Source organism: Acyrthosiphon pisum, chromosome X (genome assembly GCF_005508785.2).
Source record: "Acyrthosiphon pisum isolate AL4f chromosome X, pea_aphid_22Mar2018_4r6ur, whole genome shotgun sequence".
NCBI classification, from domain to species: domain Eukaryota; kingdom Metazoa; phylum Arthropoda; class Insecta; order Hemiptera; family Aphididae; genus Acyrthosiphon; species Acyrthosiphon pisum.
In genome coordinates this window covers 121,425,961-121,442,608 of record NC_042493.1, presented here as the reverse complement: position 1 = coordinate 121,442,608, position 16,648 = coordinate 121,425,961, and the positions used below count along the sequence as shown (strand labels likewise).

At 27.8% G+C, this 16,648-nt stretch overlaps 1 protein-coding gene across 1 annotated transcript; it reads left to right on the top strand.

The window, feature by feature from the left end:
• Window positions 1-11,161: 11,161 nt before the first annotated feature.
• LOC107883011 (ATP-dependent DNA helicase Q5-like) lies at window positions 11,162-16,119 on the top strand. Its single transcript, XM_029485479.1, has 5 exons — window positions 11,162-11,297; window positions 15,292-15,416; window positions 15,491-15,667; window positions 15,754-15,930; window positions 16,006-16,119. Exons 1-5 carry the CDS (start codon window positions 11,162-11,164, stop codon window positions 16,117-16,119), a joined length of 729 nt encoding a protein of 242 aa, XP_029341339.1.
• Window positions 16,120-16,648: the final 529 nt, after the last annotated feature.

Sequence of the window (16,648 nt, the reverse complement as noted above, 5' to 3'; positions counted from 1 at the left end):
CTGGCCTCCTGCTAATTTTTTTTTCCATAATTAATAATAATATAATATAATATAATATAATAATAAAAGTATAAACACGTCGCGAAAAATCGAGTGCAAGTCACGAAATGGTTTGTTTTTGCAATTGTCAGTTGTCACCATAGAGTATAATATCGGCCGTGCGTCGTCGTAGTACATCGTCGCTGCTGCCGCCGCCGCCGCCGCGATGAAAATAGTGATGATTGGATAAGCGGCGAGTCGGGGGGTATTTACAATATTTTCGTTCCCCGACCCACCGCTAATCACTCCCCACTGTTCCGGAACGTACGGAACGTACGTCATAAAAGTACTTGAACATTTTTGCTTATAACTCACAAACTAACCAATCTGCTAGCGAATTCCTCTTTTCCCACCTGCACAATATCTCTGATCGATTGATACCTCATACTACTTTATATGTTCAGCTGTTTGCCCTGTAGAGCTTGGCAAAGAATCGACATAAATTAGGACGATTTTTCAATGATAAAACTCGGTGTCCTGTTATTATACGTTAGTGGCTACTCCGCTATTTTTTTTACTTAGCTTCGCGTCACTACCGTCGCGCTGGATTCAATTAAATTGCCTTCAGTTAAGTTAAAAGTTAACGAAAAAATGTAATTAGATAAGTTTAAACTTGGGATACAAAATAAACTCAACTTAACTCAGTTAAATAAATATAATTTTTTTTTCAAGTTACAATATTTTTAAGCCATAAACTACCCTAGTAGTATTTGACTTATATAAACATTTGCCAAGACGTTTAAAACTGCGTAAAAAAATAGATTATTTAATGTATAATTAGACAAAAAAATTACTAAAATCGACAAAGAGTCATCAAATCAGTACTGTCTAGTTGGTTCCGCATGACACGAAAAAAAATAATAAGTTAACAGCACGACAGTGATAATTAACTATAAAAAATTAAGTTTCAACAATAACAATTTTAACTCAATAAAATATAATATGTTAAAATCAAAAATAATTAACTGGTTAAGCTAAAAACTAAAAAATTTAAAAAAAAATGATTTAAAAACAATTTAAAATTTTTATTTAAATTAAGCTTTTTAACAAGTTAATGCCCACCTTTGTAAAATAATATGTGTCAGCAACTACAATAATATTGTTTGTCTGAATTCTCTTATTGTAAATGGAGTTTATATTAACATAAATATATTTTTGGGCTGGACACCCGATAAAATGTTTCTGATTGATTTTTCGTAAGATTTTCGTTGTGAATTGTGATGGTGACAAAAAATATATAATATATATAACTCATAGATTTTCCTTGTAGAGGGAAAATATCAAGTAGCGTGCTATGGTATTTTTTAAAAGGATTTTCTGTAAAATAAATATAATAATTTAATATAAGATACGCAACCCAATTAATATATCTAACGGACGTTTTTGTTCGGTAGATTAGCCATAAATATTTGTGAACACGATAATTATATTGTTAGTGAATTCCAGGCATATTGGTAGTTTAATTTTGATGTCGAATACTACAACTCCTTCGTTAAATAAAATTCAAATTTAACACAATACAGTTCAGTGACTCACACTATACTACACCTAATGTAAAGCAGATCAGTAACCTCTAGCAGTCTAGCCCACCTTTTTTTCCACCTAAATACGGCTAATACATAATAATATATAGTTCAATACGTCACTACGTCAGCACCTAAACACGTGCATTATGCCTAACAAGCATACAAAATTATCAAATACATTATACATTTATACATCGATTTGAATAGCTCAATAACGTATTATGTTAAATGTGCCTCCACAATGTCACTGTGTCAATGTATTAAAATTTATTTTGTGGTTTTTTTTATTTAAAACGTTTGGAATATAATTTGAACATCGCTGTAGTTTATCAATGTAAGCTAAACATTAGGAGCGATTGGGTTTAACCTTTTAAATAATAAAATTATATTTTAAGTATTTTTCTGAGACACAACAATGATCCTTCGGCCGAATAGCTATAATATTAGTATATTATATTATTAATCATCGTACTATAATAATTATATTTTTAATCACTGTAATTTTAACAATTTATTATCAGTCGTTTGCATTTTTCTGTTAATGCCAATCATCAAATGTAAAAATTAAATGGATGAATTATACTCAACCAAAAATTCAAATACTTCGACAAAGAATATATAATATATAGGTAACCATATGTGCAATTGGAGATTGTTAATTGGAGGGACGGCGCTAAAAAAATGTTAATAACATACAAAAATATCAAAAAAAATATTACCAAGTTCCATGGGTAGGTTTATTTTCTCTGGGTCATATTGATGTCATGCAGTTTACTTGTTGTAGTATTATTTAATATCATGTAAATATCGGAAATTAAATCGCAACGCTCGGGCACTCGGGGTAATACAAAAGTCAATGACATTTTCCATAAACAGCGTTATTGATTTTGGATCGAATTTCGAATAATTTCGAAGAAAAAAAAATATTGTTTTGTTTATACATACCTACCTATAACGACAGTTGAATTTTTAATAAAAATAAATTAGCTTAATGGATTAATTCAACTTACGATTTTTATTTTAATTATGTCAGAGTGCAGGGGAAATTGCAATACAAACGGTTCGGAGTCAGTCGTTAGCGCGTTAGGTAAAAAAATTGGTTGGTCGTTATTGTGCATCGCACATGCCTTAACAATTTAACTGTAATAACTAATCAGAAATTAGCAGCTATTAGTTTTAGTAAGTACAGTGACATAAACGAGTGTAGAGTATATAATTCACCTAAAACATAATACAATTTTATTAGTATAATATCTCAGGTTTAAAAATAATTATATTTTAAACAATTTAAAATTATAAAAATTATGAAAATATTGTAATCTATTTTTGTGAATGGCCAATTGACGCGAGTTTAGTCAATTTAAGATGATTAGAAAATAGATTAATTATTAAATAATATAATTTAAATATTTTTTTTATATTTATATTAATTTATAATTTTGTAATTTGTTTGTGAATGTCAATAATCAATATTGATCAACAAATGAATCTTGCTAAACTTGATAATCACTTTATTATCTTATATTAATATATAATTAAAATAATTATTCCCGAATATTTGAGCAGATATTAAATTAGATGTACCTATCCTAACCTATCTCAATTAATTTTTTTTTATTATTTAGCTATAAGTCAACAACTATTATAGCTCAACAGTTAAATAATCAATAAATTTAATATCTCAATAAATTAAGTTTTGTATACTTTTAAAATGTTCAAGATAATAGTCATTGAATATTGCTTTTGTAGACATTTTAGTTCCTTAATCGTGAAATTATTTCGTTTGTAAAACGTTGTGAGTTATATCTTTATTTCTTTTGAAGACATCAAAATTCCTGTATACCGACAGACGATGATAATGTATTGTTTCTTCGGTAATTATTATGTCATTAATTTTATCGCCGTCTGGTTTTTATAATATTGGCTATTATCATTTGTAATGTGTTCGGTAAATGCCATTTGTATAAAAATCAAATATTAAGATATCGTCTTCTCAAATTAATAATTTTAACATATTATTCTAAATACATGTCGTACATCTTATTATACATTTTTAATACACAATGTTATTACATTTATATTGAAACAAAAATTTAATTGACTTAACTTTTTATGAAAAAACCAATTAGGTACCTACTATTAAGATTTAAGATTCACATAGTAACTAGGTATCATACACTCTTTCACAATAATATTTATAATATTTAAGGGTTTTTTTACAAATTAAAATTGAAAATTTAAGGTACCTACCATTTAACAATATGTATTACCAACAAAACAAAAATTAATTAATGTTTTCAATCTTCTATGATTTTGGTTTTAGAATAAATAAATTTTGTTTTAATTACCTATTAATATAATTATATTATAAAATGTGTTAAAATGTGTATAAAAATAACAAAAGTTTTCAATTACCTATTGATTATTGTAGATTTATAACTTATACGCTTATCTAATTTCAGAAATAGGAGGTGTAAGGCTCACGGCTCTATAAGTCATTTACAATTAAAACCCACCACGTTTTAGACAGGGTTTAAGTTGAGGAGGGGGCGCCCTTGAACTCGGGGCTCCTACCTCTGACGGCATGGCGATTGCAAATCGTCCCCTTTAACAAATTAGGATTAACATTATACAGGGTTAAATTTAGGATGAGTATGCAATCATTGTTTATACATTACAAATAAATTAACAACGATACCTAGCTAAATAAAATGATATATGGAACTCTTAAAACTATATGGAGACATTATTCCTCCTCTCCCCTTAGATTTTTTTACAACTTTAAGCCCTGGTTATACACAGATCTAGTTGTGCCTATGCTTATGTAGTTAAATATGAAATAATATAATGTGTGACTTAACTGTAATTACAACTTAATTGAATATGTAGGCACGTATACAACATATTGTATGATATTTCATAAGATAAATAAAATTCGTATAAAATTCTAAGTGAAATTAATAAAATAAATTGTTTGTGGTAGGAAATTGGTAAGTGTTTTTTTTTCAAAAATTGAATGTAAACATTGTAAGAAAAAAAATTCACAATCTCAAATAAAAGAGACTATTTCATGAAAAAGTGATCGTTTCGTGAAATATTTTCGCAGGTATTTCACAAAGTGTAAATAGTATATTATTCAGTGACAAGGGCTGGAAGTGAGCTATTTTAGTCGCGGGAGACGTGTGCCACACGATCCGCAGGTGAGGTCCGCATTTCGACCAAGATCGAAATTGCCACACATACCATTTTTTGTCACGCCTCCGTGTTCATCGACCACAGCAAAGGTGATGTAGGGATCTATGCAACAACCAGACTATTCTGCGAAAACAATATTTCACGAAAGGAACGATTTGGTTTTATTTATTTTAAGAGTCATGCACGGATGTCATAATATTTAATATAGGATGTAACCAAAAGTGTATGTTTTGTAAGGACCAAGGTTTAAGTTTCAGTATAAATAATAATCATTGTATTATTATAATAAAATAAGAATAAAAAATGTAAATCACGCAGAGATATTGCACTATGCAGGGATCTATTCAACAATCAGATTATTCTACTAATATAATTATATGAAATGTTTATGCGTCATGTAAGGAGGTTATAAATTATAATATGTAAACAAAAAATATAGATTTCAATGTCTGGTTGTGCAGGGGATACGCGTGATATGCACGCCCAGGACTTTTGGGGATTTCCATTTTACCGCCTGGCACTTTTGGGGATTTCCACTTTACTGCCTGGCAATATGGGTATTCCCACCTTACCACCCACTGGACGGAAAAATATCACTTTCCAACGCTCCAACCGTTATCGAAAACTAAAATTTCGGTGCAAGCGTGCCAAAAAAGCCATTTCCACTCCATAAATGGACAATTTTCCATAAAAAGATCAATTTAAAGAAGTGTCTACGACATAATATTATATACCTATTTATTTATTTATTTATTTATAATCGATTTCTTTTCGGTATCATTATAATATTATTACTAATTGCTTATTGTTCTTATTAATATTATTCATTGTTAAGAGATTTTAAATTGTATCCTCTAATTATGTGTATATGTTTTAATTTTACCAATTTTAGTGCTTATGAGACAGTTGATGAGTGATGACAGGTCTTCAATAATTTTTTTAATAACCAAAAAATACGTATGTATTTAAAATTGTTTAATAGAAATATTTTTCTATATTCAACCTATAATAAGATCAACTTAATATTTATAATCTATACACTGAAGTCGTTTTCATAAACATGATGCCAACGATTTCGTAGGTATTTCGTCTTATTATATGCGTATTAGTAATACATTAAGTGTTATAACTAATATGTCTACCTGATAACGCTTTATGTCATCAAATACCAATACGTCAAAGTAGGTATGTGTGCTTAGGACCTAAAACAACACTACATTTACCTTAAAAATATACATTTATATATAAGTAGGTAATCCGTTGATTATCACCATTATAGGTAGATATGGCAATTGTAGATAACTAATATAATACATTATTTTACTTATATAAGCCCGATGGTTATGTGTTCCAAAATAAATGTAAAATATTGTTTAATACTTTTTCAAATATGATAAGATGAGCGTCAATAGTTACAAACAATTTTCTAATCGAAATTCATCCAAACATATTCTAATTAAACCTACATATTTAAAACCGATGATGATTATTTATGTATATTACATTTTTCTTGGACTTTAAATTTAATTAGGAATGTAGGTACTATATTATAAGTTATTTTATATTTGTTATATTATATTTGTTATATTATATAAAATATGATTTATAATCTAAAATAATTTATTTTTCACATTTTCGTGAATTCTATGTATTTTATCAATATTTGAACTTTAAATTCTTATACAAAAAAATCGTGCATATGTATTTTTAATTTTTTTCAACTGCTATAGTAACAATACATCTGGAGCCTTGTATAACATTTTCAAGCTTTTTTACCCAATAAATAAAATTGAAATTACAATTATAGAAAAAAAAATTGAAAACTGAAAGCATCCGTTAACAGCTCAAAACGAGTCAACATTTTTCAAATTTATATGGCGTATAGGAAATGAAAATATAATCATTTAGTGAAATTTGTATGTATCTAGATTTATTCGTTTTTGAATTACAATAAAATAAGAAAATCCCTATACATGAGAAATCGAGTGAACTTCAAACGCTTATAAAAAATAAATTTTATTTTATTGTAGACATTTTATTTTTGAAAGGTAGAAAAAATTATGATTAATTTTGTATTACATTTTCAAATCTTAGATTTAAAAGAAAAATTTTTATTAATTTCTAACTCAAAATAATTTGCTAATTTTCGTAATTTTTACGTATTTTGTTAATATTTGAAATTTAAATGCTGATCAAAAAAATTGTGGCCATGGATTTCTAATATTTTTCAAATGTCATTGTAACAATACATTGGTAGCCTTGTATTAAATTTTCAAGCTTTTTTCCCAACCAATAACATTTTATTGACATTCATAGAAATAAAACTAATACAATTGGGAATTGAAAATGTCGGTAAACAGTTCAAAAAAAACGGTCGAAAACCGATTTTGCGTGAAAATTCCGGGTTTTCCTTAAATTATTGTTGTGTTGTTTTTCCCGGAACTTTTGGAAAACTATTGGGAATTTTAAATTTTGGGCCCTAAATTGTCCATCTCTATACTTTCTTCAATGCTAAAATAAAATGTATGTATATTGTATTTTTAAATTAGTTGTATATTATACATGAGTAGTTGATCATAGAATAAAATTGTATTGTTAAAAATTATTTTAATATACAAGAACACTTTACACTTTCAATGCGTCTATAATTAATGTTTAAAATATTTATTCAAGTAAGTATACAAATTAAAAAGCAAACGTATTTTTCTTTAAGATTATTACACTTATATATCAAAGTAAAAGTTTTTAAGTTTAATGTTTTAAGTCAAATTTGATTTCAGCCAATCAGCTTTTACAAACATTTTGATTGTGCGCTATATAGTAGATAAACTAGTTCTAAACGTAAATTTATCTAAATTATTATGTAATTTTTTTGTTTCTTCATCTCGTCTATCTTTTAATTTTCTATTCATTGAACTAATTAAGAATTTTTTTGACATTTTAAATTATTAAAAATAATAAACAAATTACCAATAGATATACAATAAATACGACTGACGTATATCAAGTAACAACGCAAGACAATATAACGTCAATAGTAATAATACGACGATATTGTGATAATAACAGCAATTAGATTTTGTTGTCGGCTAAGTCGTCGTTTTCAGGGAAAATTCATTATGCTTTATTATCCACCAAAATATCCAATAAGTAAAATCCAAATCTATTTTATTTTTCCAAAGTATGGTAAAAAGGTATAAAATTAATATTTTGTTTCCCAGAAGTCGGTGGGCCCCTATTTTGAGTGGTCCCTGTGCAAATGTCCCATTTTTCTTTGCATAAATATGGCACTGCTCCCCAACGCACGAACTAAATTCACTTTCCCATCGAAAAAGAGACTGTTGTAAAAAATCGAAGCAGTTTTACTGTCCAGATACAAAAAAAAATTTTAAATCGCTTCGCTCAGAATCTATAAAATAAATGAATCTTTATAATATTTAAAAAAATGATTTAGTATCTACTATATTCAGCATTTGATCATTTAAATTTTAACAAGTTTTTGACTTGAATACACCTATTACTTTCCCAATATAATATGGATTTATAGCATCGTAGTTATCGACTTATCTTCGATGATCGTCAGTGCCAAATGCCTGCAAAATTGCACAATAATTCACTATCGGTATTATAGAGATTATATCGATGTACAAAAAATAATAATAATAATAATTATTATTATTATTATAAGAGCCCCTTTAGTGACAAAGACGGACGAGCAATATATATTATTTTAACAAGTTTTTGACTTGAATACACCTATTACTTTCCCAATATAATATGGATTTATAGCATCGTAGTTATCGACTTATCTTCGATGGTCGTCAGTGCCAAATGCCTGCAAAATTGCACAATAATTCACTATTGGTATTATAGAGATTATATCGATATACAAAAAATAATAATAATAATTATTATTATTATTATTATAAGAGCCCCTTTAGTGACAAAGCCGGACGAGCAATATATATTATATCTATAACATTTCTATTGTCACTTATGGCATCTTCGAGATATACATCTGTGAATTCCACCCTAACCCCCGCCGTGACAGTCGCCGACTTTCACGCACGCGTAGCCGGCCACCATCATTTCACGCATATAGCTGTCGTTGCTACCCCCGTACAGTTAGGGTGCAGTAAAAATGTCTTTGTTTAAGAAGTATTGTGTCATTGTGTGAGAGTGAACGAGGCGACAACATTCTATAACACACGTACGCGCATGCACAAGTCTTTTATTACACTGCCACACTGGACACGTTCGGAGATATGTTTGAGTATAATCGTAAAATGAAAAATAATATAAACTCAAGCTGACCGAAATTAACACACTAATAATTCTGGTGGTCCAATTTTAATTTTGAAAAAAGATTTGAATTCGTTACCTTCTATTCTATGTTTATTTAAAGATGGATAATATTCGATAAAAAAAAAGAGTATGTACTATGTACGTACTACTTTACTGTCTGTATACTACCTATATAGTGTACTACGGTTCCAAATGAATTCACTTAATTTCTCGAAATAATATGTTAATGAGACAAAACAAATTAAACAAAGTTTTCCTACAAAACACAGAAAAAAAATTTAAATCAGGAGGTATTCAAAATTAAAATTTGACTACTACTTTATTTTTGCCAACTTATAGGTCTATATGCATGAAAAATATGAGCCATCTTAATGATTAATATATTATTATTATTTTGATTGTCTCAAAACACGCGGTATATAAGGCGTATATTACACTGGCTTAGATTGAAAATATGATTCTATCTAATATTTTCAAAATGTTTTGACGCATGTTGTGCTATTTACAAGCATAGGTATATAATTTTCCATTTCTATTAGTTATTTTTAAAATTAATGTGGATAAAAAATTTTTGCTCGGTCAAAAAACGTATCGATTTAATATAAGGTTCCTCGTAAGTGATTTTCAGTGGAAAATTTTTTTTCAATAGAAAGAGAATGCGATCATCTACCTACATTGTACTAATTTTTGATGTCATTACAAAATAAGTTAGAGTGTATTGGTTTCATTCAAAATAAACTCAAACGAAGACGTGTGTTTACGAAATACTGGTTACACAGGTACCCCTTCTCTTCTAATCTTATTACTCCACGCGCCTCTGCAGTGTAGTGGGAAGGCGCCAGCCTACAGCAGCCACAGCAACGGCACAGAGACACAGTGTAACAGTCGCCAGTCACACTATTATTTCACAGTACATTTACGCGCCCGGTCGGTGTTGTCATAATATTCAAAAAGCGAAACCGATACCACTCACGTGCTTAATTTACATATTGTCGTAATTCAAAAAGCTCAACCGGATACCACTCTTGTGCATATTGTCATAGTTAAAAAAGCTCAAACGGATAACACTCACGTGCATATTGTCATAGTTCAAAAAGCTCAACAGGATACCACTCACGTGCATATTATACAATATATTGTAATTTGCGAAACCGTTGTTATCGTCGTTATCTCGTTTTGATATTTGAATTTCGAAAAGGTACGTAACGTTTGTCATTGCCTATTATAAACCAATGGATCTTAGCGGGAAACAATATTATTTCGGTTCCGTATATAAAATTTCCTATATTGACCTATATTCTGCAATTAACAAAATATGATAATTAATAACATTATTTTCGTAATATTATTCGTAAATAGTATTATTTATTAGTACATTTAAAATAAAATATTTTAAAACCTAATACCTATTATAATAATATAATCGTAATTTTAAGTTTAATAATAATAAAAAAGTTACGAAAATGGTGGAGGGGGGAACAGCTCTGCTTTAGGTAGGTTCTGTTGTATAGGTGTTGTGTGATTTACTGTAATAGATGTTTTTAATTTAAATTCAATGATATATAATCGTTTTACATATGAGAAACGATTCCGAGCAAAACGCGGTCTTTCGGCCTATATATTATGATAATATTTTTAAATTACCAAAAAATGACTAAAAACGTAATTATTCTGCGTTATAAATAATTTAATAATTATTCTACGTAAATATCTGATTAAATACATCCGAATTTTAACTTAAAATAAAATATATTTTATAAAATAATATGTTTATGTTTCAATTTTCGGAATTTCAATGTCGACCTCATGATTTTTTACCAATAATATTAAGATATTAATTTTCTTTTAAACACATTACAAGAATGATCGTCAAATGGATCATAATTTGATGCATCATTTTATCAATGTTATATTGATATTTTGTTTATAGCAGAAAATGGGCCAATACATCCAATTTTATATTATATGGGTCTGAAAATTGTTTCGTGCCAAGTTCTATTCGATATTATAAAACGTTGTTTCATTGGTCGTATTTTCAAACCATTACCATGGTTGGGTATAATTAATTTTAATAATAATTATCACACAGATATAAGATGGCAGAATACTACGACGATATACCAAACGCACTGCCCGAAGATTCTTTGCTTAATTCGTTGTTCGAGGATTACTTCAACTACAAGCATTTTAAGAACAAGATGCAAAGAAATGCAGTTGTTAAAATATTAAAAAGTAAATACCTACAATTTATATTTTAATACAAAATATAAGGCATCTGTCCCATTAGATTTCAATTGTGTATTTAATTTTCGGTATGTATAATTTGGTATAGCTCTTTTTTCCGAAAAAACTCCGAATAGAGCAATACAATTATGGACAATAGAGGAGAAAGATGTATGCAGTAGGGAGCCACTAGTTCAGGGATGGCACACGAAAAAATTTTGAGGACACGCTAAAAATTAAAATATTTATACTATATTATATAATATAGGTATTATTTTTGTTTTCAATGTTAGTACTTCTTCAATATCGTTGACGTCTTTCAGAAAAGGTTAACAAATTAAAATTCGATTACGAATTATTTTTTTCTTACAGTATTTCATATAACATTTTTCATAATTTAATGGCAATTCCGAATAAAAGGTAATTTTTGCACGTAGCGTCGAAATGATTTGCAATCCCTGCACTAGTAAATATACTTTTCACACTGTAAATGGCAATTAGTGTTGTACATTATATGGATAAAAATGTTTATCTTTTTATGTCATCGAGATAACATAATTAGACGGTTAGTTTTCATCATATCAATATAAATAAAACAGTTATTTTATTACATGCAGATAATTAAATAACATTGTTAATAATTTCGCTTGATTTTTCACGGTATTCTTTAATTTTAATACTTATTTGAAATTTTAAGTAAAGCTCCAAATGCAACAATTAGTTCAAAAGGCATCATTCGAACTGTGTGGTAATTTTTAATTTTAAAAACCAAACAAAATAAATTGTCAATTTTTTTTAGATTTAATTATCTTCGTTGATTATTATGTTCGTATTGCAATAAATCTATTTTGTCAAAAAAAATCATTGATTCATTAAACAATAAAATTAAGTGTCTAGATAATTTAAAATATCCAATGTTAATAATAACGTTCTCTTTTTTTTATCCGAAATTATTAATATAATCTATACTGTAGGTATTTATATAATAAATCATATAAAATATAAAATTATAAATATTTGTAGGTACAGTGTATATTATAATTTCGTTTTCAAAACCTATGAACTGTATAATAATCTGTTTTTTATCTAGATAAAAAGTAGGTTATCTTATCTTTCGTTTAGATATTTTTTGTTATTTAATTTTCTGTTATCTTATCTAGAAAGTTAAAATACTAGACAATTAAAAGCGTTTTGTAAACGCTGTAACTTCAAAACTAAGTTTGGTTCTTAACTCTTTGATATATGATGTATAATTTAAAAAAAAACTATAAAAAAAAACGGGTAAGTGGATGTCGGTCTGCTGTATCTACAGTAGGTTACAAGTGGGTCACTGTAATTAATGGTATTAAATTTGAATTCACTGATGTCATTGCATACGAAAAACGATTGTGGAGGCTGTTTGTCAGTCTTGAATATTTTATATTATTCTTATATTGTTAGTACTTATTATTAATACGGTAGCTGGTAATTTAAATTAATATCATAAAATTACAAAAAAAAATAATAAAATGGTTATTATTGGTTATTTAACACGTAATTTGGTCCAAATTTAAACTTAAAATAACTATAAAAAAAATGAGTATTTTAATATTTTTTTAGTTACAGAATTAACTACTTACGTGGGACCTTGTTTTAAATTTTCAAATGTTTTGACCTTACGAATAAATTATATTTATGGATAAAAATACTAAAAAAATTTAAATTTAAAATGTCCGTAAACAACAAGAAACAAGTCAAAATATTTTGAAAATGTTCTCAAGTGTAGGAATCGGTAAAATAAACATATTGTGTGTGAACACATGAACACATTTAAAGTGTCTACGGTTATTCGTTTTTGAATTACAACAAAATTAGAAAATCGCTAGCAACATGAATAATCCAGTGCATAACCGATCTTGTAAAAACTTCAAACGATCATAAAAAGTTAATTTGGCCTTTCGGACGAGATTTATTTTTTGTTAAAGGTATATAAACTTATGATTAATCTTGTATTACATTTTCAAATCTCATATTCAAAAAGAAAATTTTTATACATTTCTAACTCAAAATAATTTGTTCATTTTCGTGATTTTTACGTATTTTATCAAAATTCGTACTTTAAACGTTTAAAAAAAAATGTGACAATGAATTTTTAATATTTTTTAACTGCTATTGTAACAAATTATATTAGGTGCCTTTTATTCAATTTTCAACATTTTGACCCAACAAATAAAATTGTACTGAAATTCATAGATAAAAAAAACTAAAAAAATTGGAAACTGAAAGTGTCCATATACAGCTCATAGCAAGTCAAAATATTTTGAAGGTATTATGGTGTATACTAAATGACAATATAAACATTCAGTGAAAATGTCATGTGTCGACAATCATTTGTTTTAGAGTTACACCAAAAACCAAAATGGATTTTGTCGCAAACCGATTTTGCGTAAAAACTACAGTTTTTCTTAAATTTAAATTTTTGTTTTCCCTGCTCTTTTAAACACTACTTAGAATTTTAACTTCCCCAATTCACCAACTAGATTCACTTTTCCATCGAATAAGATACTGAATTGAAAATCGAAGCATTATTTCGACTACTTATCATGTACACAGGCACTAAAAATAAAAATAAAAACAATAAAACACACATCATTGTAAAACCAATACATTCATCGGTCCGCTCGGAATCTAAAATTTCAAAAAAAAGTGTGTCGGGTGAAATCACAAAATTACTAATCTGGACTACGAATAGTTATGAAATCAATCTTGGTATTTTGGTACCTCAATAAATCGTCTGTACTCTGCAATAGCTAATATTAAATGACTAAGTAACAAGATTTTTAAAATTCCAAGTTATATCTTTACCTATGTAAAAAATGTAACAACTATTTTGGGAAAGAAATATTATAACACCTAACGATTTTCAGAAGAAGAATTCATAGCAATATTTACCTAGAGTTTCAGATTACATTCAATCAATTAGGTAATTAAATTTGAACACTTAAACATGGGCCATACTATACTAGCGGAAATATCCACATTGCTTTTGACACTTTATGTAGGTACCAGGGTTGGAATGTATAATACATTACAGTATTAGACACGTTTTATACTATATAAAAGTCTTTTTTTACTGGATTGAACAACTCTTATCAAGTTATAAATGTACAATAATAAATAATAATAGTCATATTTTGTGATAATTTTTTTAATTTTTTTATATTAATTACTAAGTATCATTTAGTTCATCTTTATTCTGTCTTAATAAACTACATAAATATTAATAATTATTATTTTATAATAACAAAAAAGACATTTGTGATAATTAAATAATTTGTTATATTAATAAAAATATATATATTTTTGTTATAACTTAAAATTACAAAAAAATAAATTTGTATTGTTTTTAATTGTTTTCTAAGTTTAACGAAATTTAATATGTGTTAGTCGTTATTTAGTTTTATACGTTTTATACGTTTTATACGTAGGGTATTATACGTGTAACGTATAAAACGTTTTATACGCGTATATTACCAACCCTGGTAGGTACTTTGATTAAAATGTTTAATGTGGCAATAAAAAAAAGGTTCATGGTGTACCTATCATGTATCATATAGGAAAAAACTGGTCGGGGTTCCATATTGTCCGCATAGGTCAGACTATTATCAATAATAATAAATAATTATGTTATAATTTATAACCAATTTGTCCGCTCACCGTTCTGTTTCCTTTATATTTATGTATTCTTTATAGATACCTACATAATCATGTGCGTACAGTGGTGTAGCCAGGAGGGGGCTAAGTGGTCTATAGCCCCCTCCCCCCGACTGTGTTGACTTTAGAATTTTATCAAGATTAATAGAAAAAGTGTAAATAAATGATATATTGTATTTGTATACTTGCCACCATCCACCCCCCCCCCCCCACCACCAATACAAAATTCCTGACAACGCCACTGTGTCCGTGTGTATATGCGTCGTACCCATAATAATTCAGATATTTAATCCAATGTTGTGTTTTAAAGGAGAATCCGACGTGATTGTTTCGTTACCAAAGGGGCACGGAAGGACTACATGCTTTCAACTTCCTATAGTAATATGCCCGCAAAAGGTCTCAATAGTTGTTGTCGGTGTATCGTCACGGATTGAAGTAAAGACATTTAATTTTGATAAAAAAAAAAATCACATGTTAAAAACGTTTTTAAAATGTTGTTATTTCCGTAGAAGCAAATGTCCCGTTTGAATCGTAGACATGTTCACGCAGAAAAAATTCATGCTGGGATGTCTTCGGAAGAATATGATGATATAAAAAGCACTATAAATGATTTATCCAATATAAGAAGTACTCTAAATAGTATACTCTATGTGACACCCGATGTAGTCCTTACTGCCAACTTCTACGTCAGTATATTGAATATCATATAATATCAAATCACCTATATGGTTTCCACCAACATTTTATATTGTATTTGTCTTATTATTTACAGAACTTGTTGCGCCATTTAAATAACAGTAATAGTTTAGGGTATATAGTCGTTGACTTATCGTATTGTGAAAATGACTGGTCAAGAGGCATAACAAAGGAGAGTTATGAATTAGGTTTACTCAGAAACGAATTTATGAATACATCTTGGGTTGTCACATCCGAAAAAGTCAGTTCTGAAGTAAATATTAAAAGAACAACCATATGAGTCTTAAGAATTTTAAAATGTAAATAATTTATTTTGTTTTATGATTAGTTTGTCAATAACATCAAATCTACACTGCGTCTTAGAACTCGAAGGGCTGATATCTCCAGGGATGCTATACCTTGGTTTTCTATGGATATCGAAGGTGATGACCGACAAATGTAGTTACGATGTTGATTATTATGAGGACAAGAAATGATGAATGAAGTATAATATTGTTGATAATAAATTAAAATTTAAAATTTAAACTCAATTTTATTTAACTACATTTTATAATAATAGGTATTTCAAATGTAAATAAATCTCTTAATCAACTTTTTTGACCGAGTAAATTATTCAAAAAGTGCGAAATATTTCAATTTATGTTACAAGAATACTCGCCGTTGCTTCAAGCATGGACGTCCCATGATGTTTTCACTCAACAACAGTAATTTAAAAAGAAGTATACATATATTTAAAATTGTAAAATATGTTAATATAATATATTATTGTTTTTTTCATATTATACACTAATCTATGTATATAATATGTACATTTTTGTAAATAATTGTTTTCAACTGTTGAATATAGCAACAATTTAAATACTCATCAACAATAAGTTACATGATTTCGTCAGAATACTTTTTATAATATTAATAAAAAAAAAAAATGTATTACTAATTGTATCACAATATGTTTAATATTCTTATCAGAC

Bases quoted from the DNA above. Each gene is read 5' to 3' on its own strand.
- LOC107883011 (XM_029485479.1), top strand. From the start codon at position 11,162: ATGGCAGAATACTACGACGATATACCAAACGCACTGCCCGAAGATTCT. The intron at 11,298-15,291 runs GTAAATACCTAC...TGTGTTTTAAAG, and splicing joins AGTTGTTAAAATATTAAAAA to GAGAATCCGACGTGATTGTT. The intron at 15,668-15,753 runs GTCAGTATATTG...TATTATTTACAG, and splicing joins TCCTTACTGCCAACTTCTAC to AACTTGTTGCGCCATTTAAA.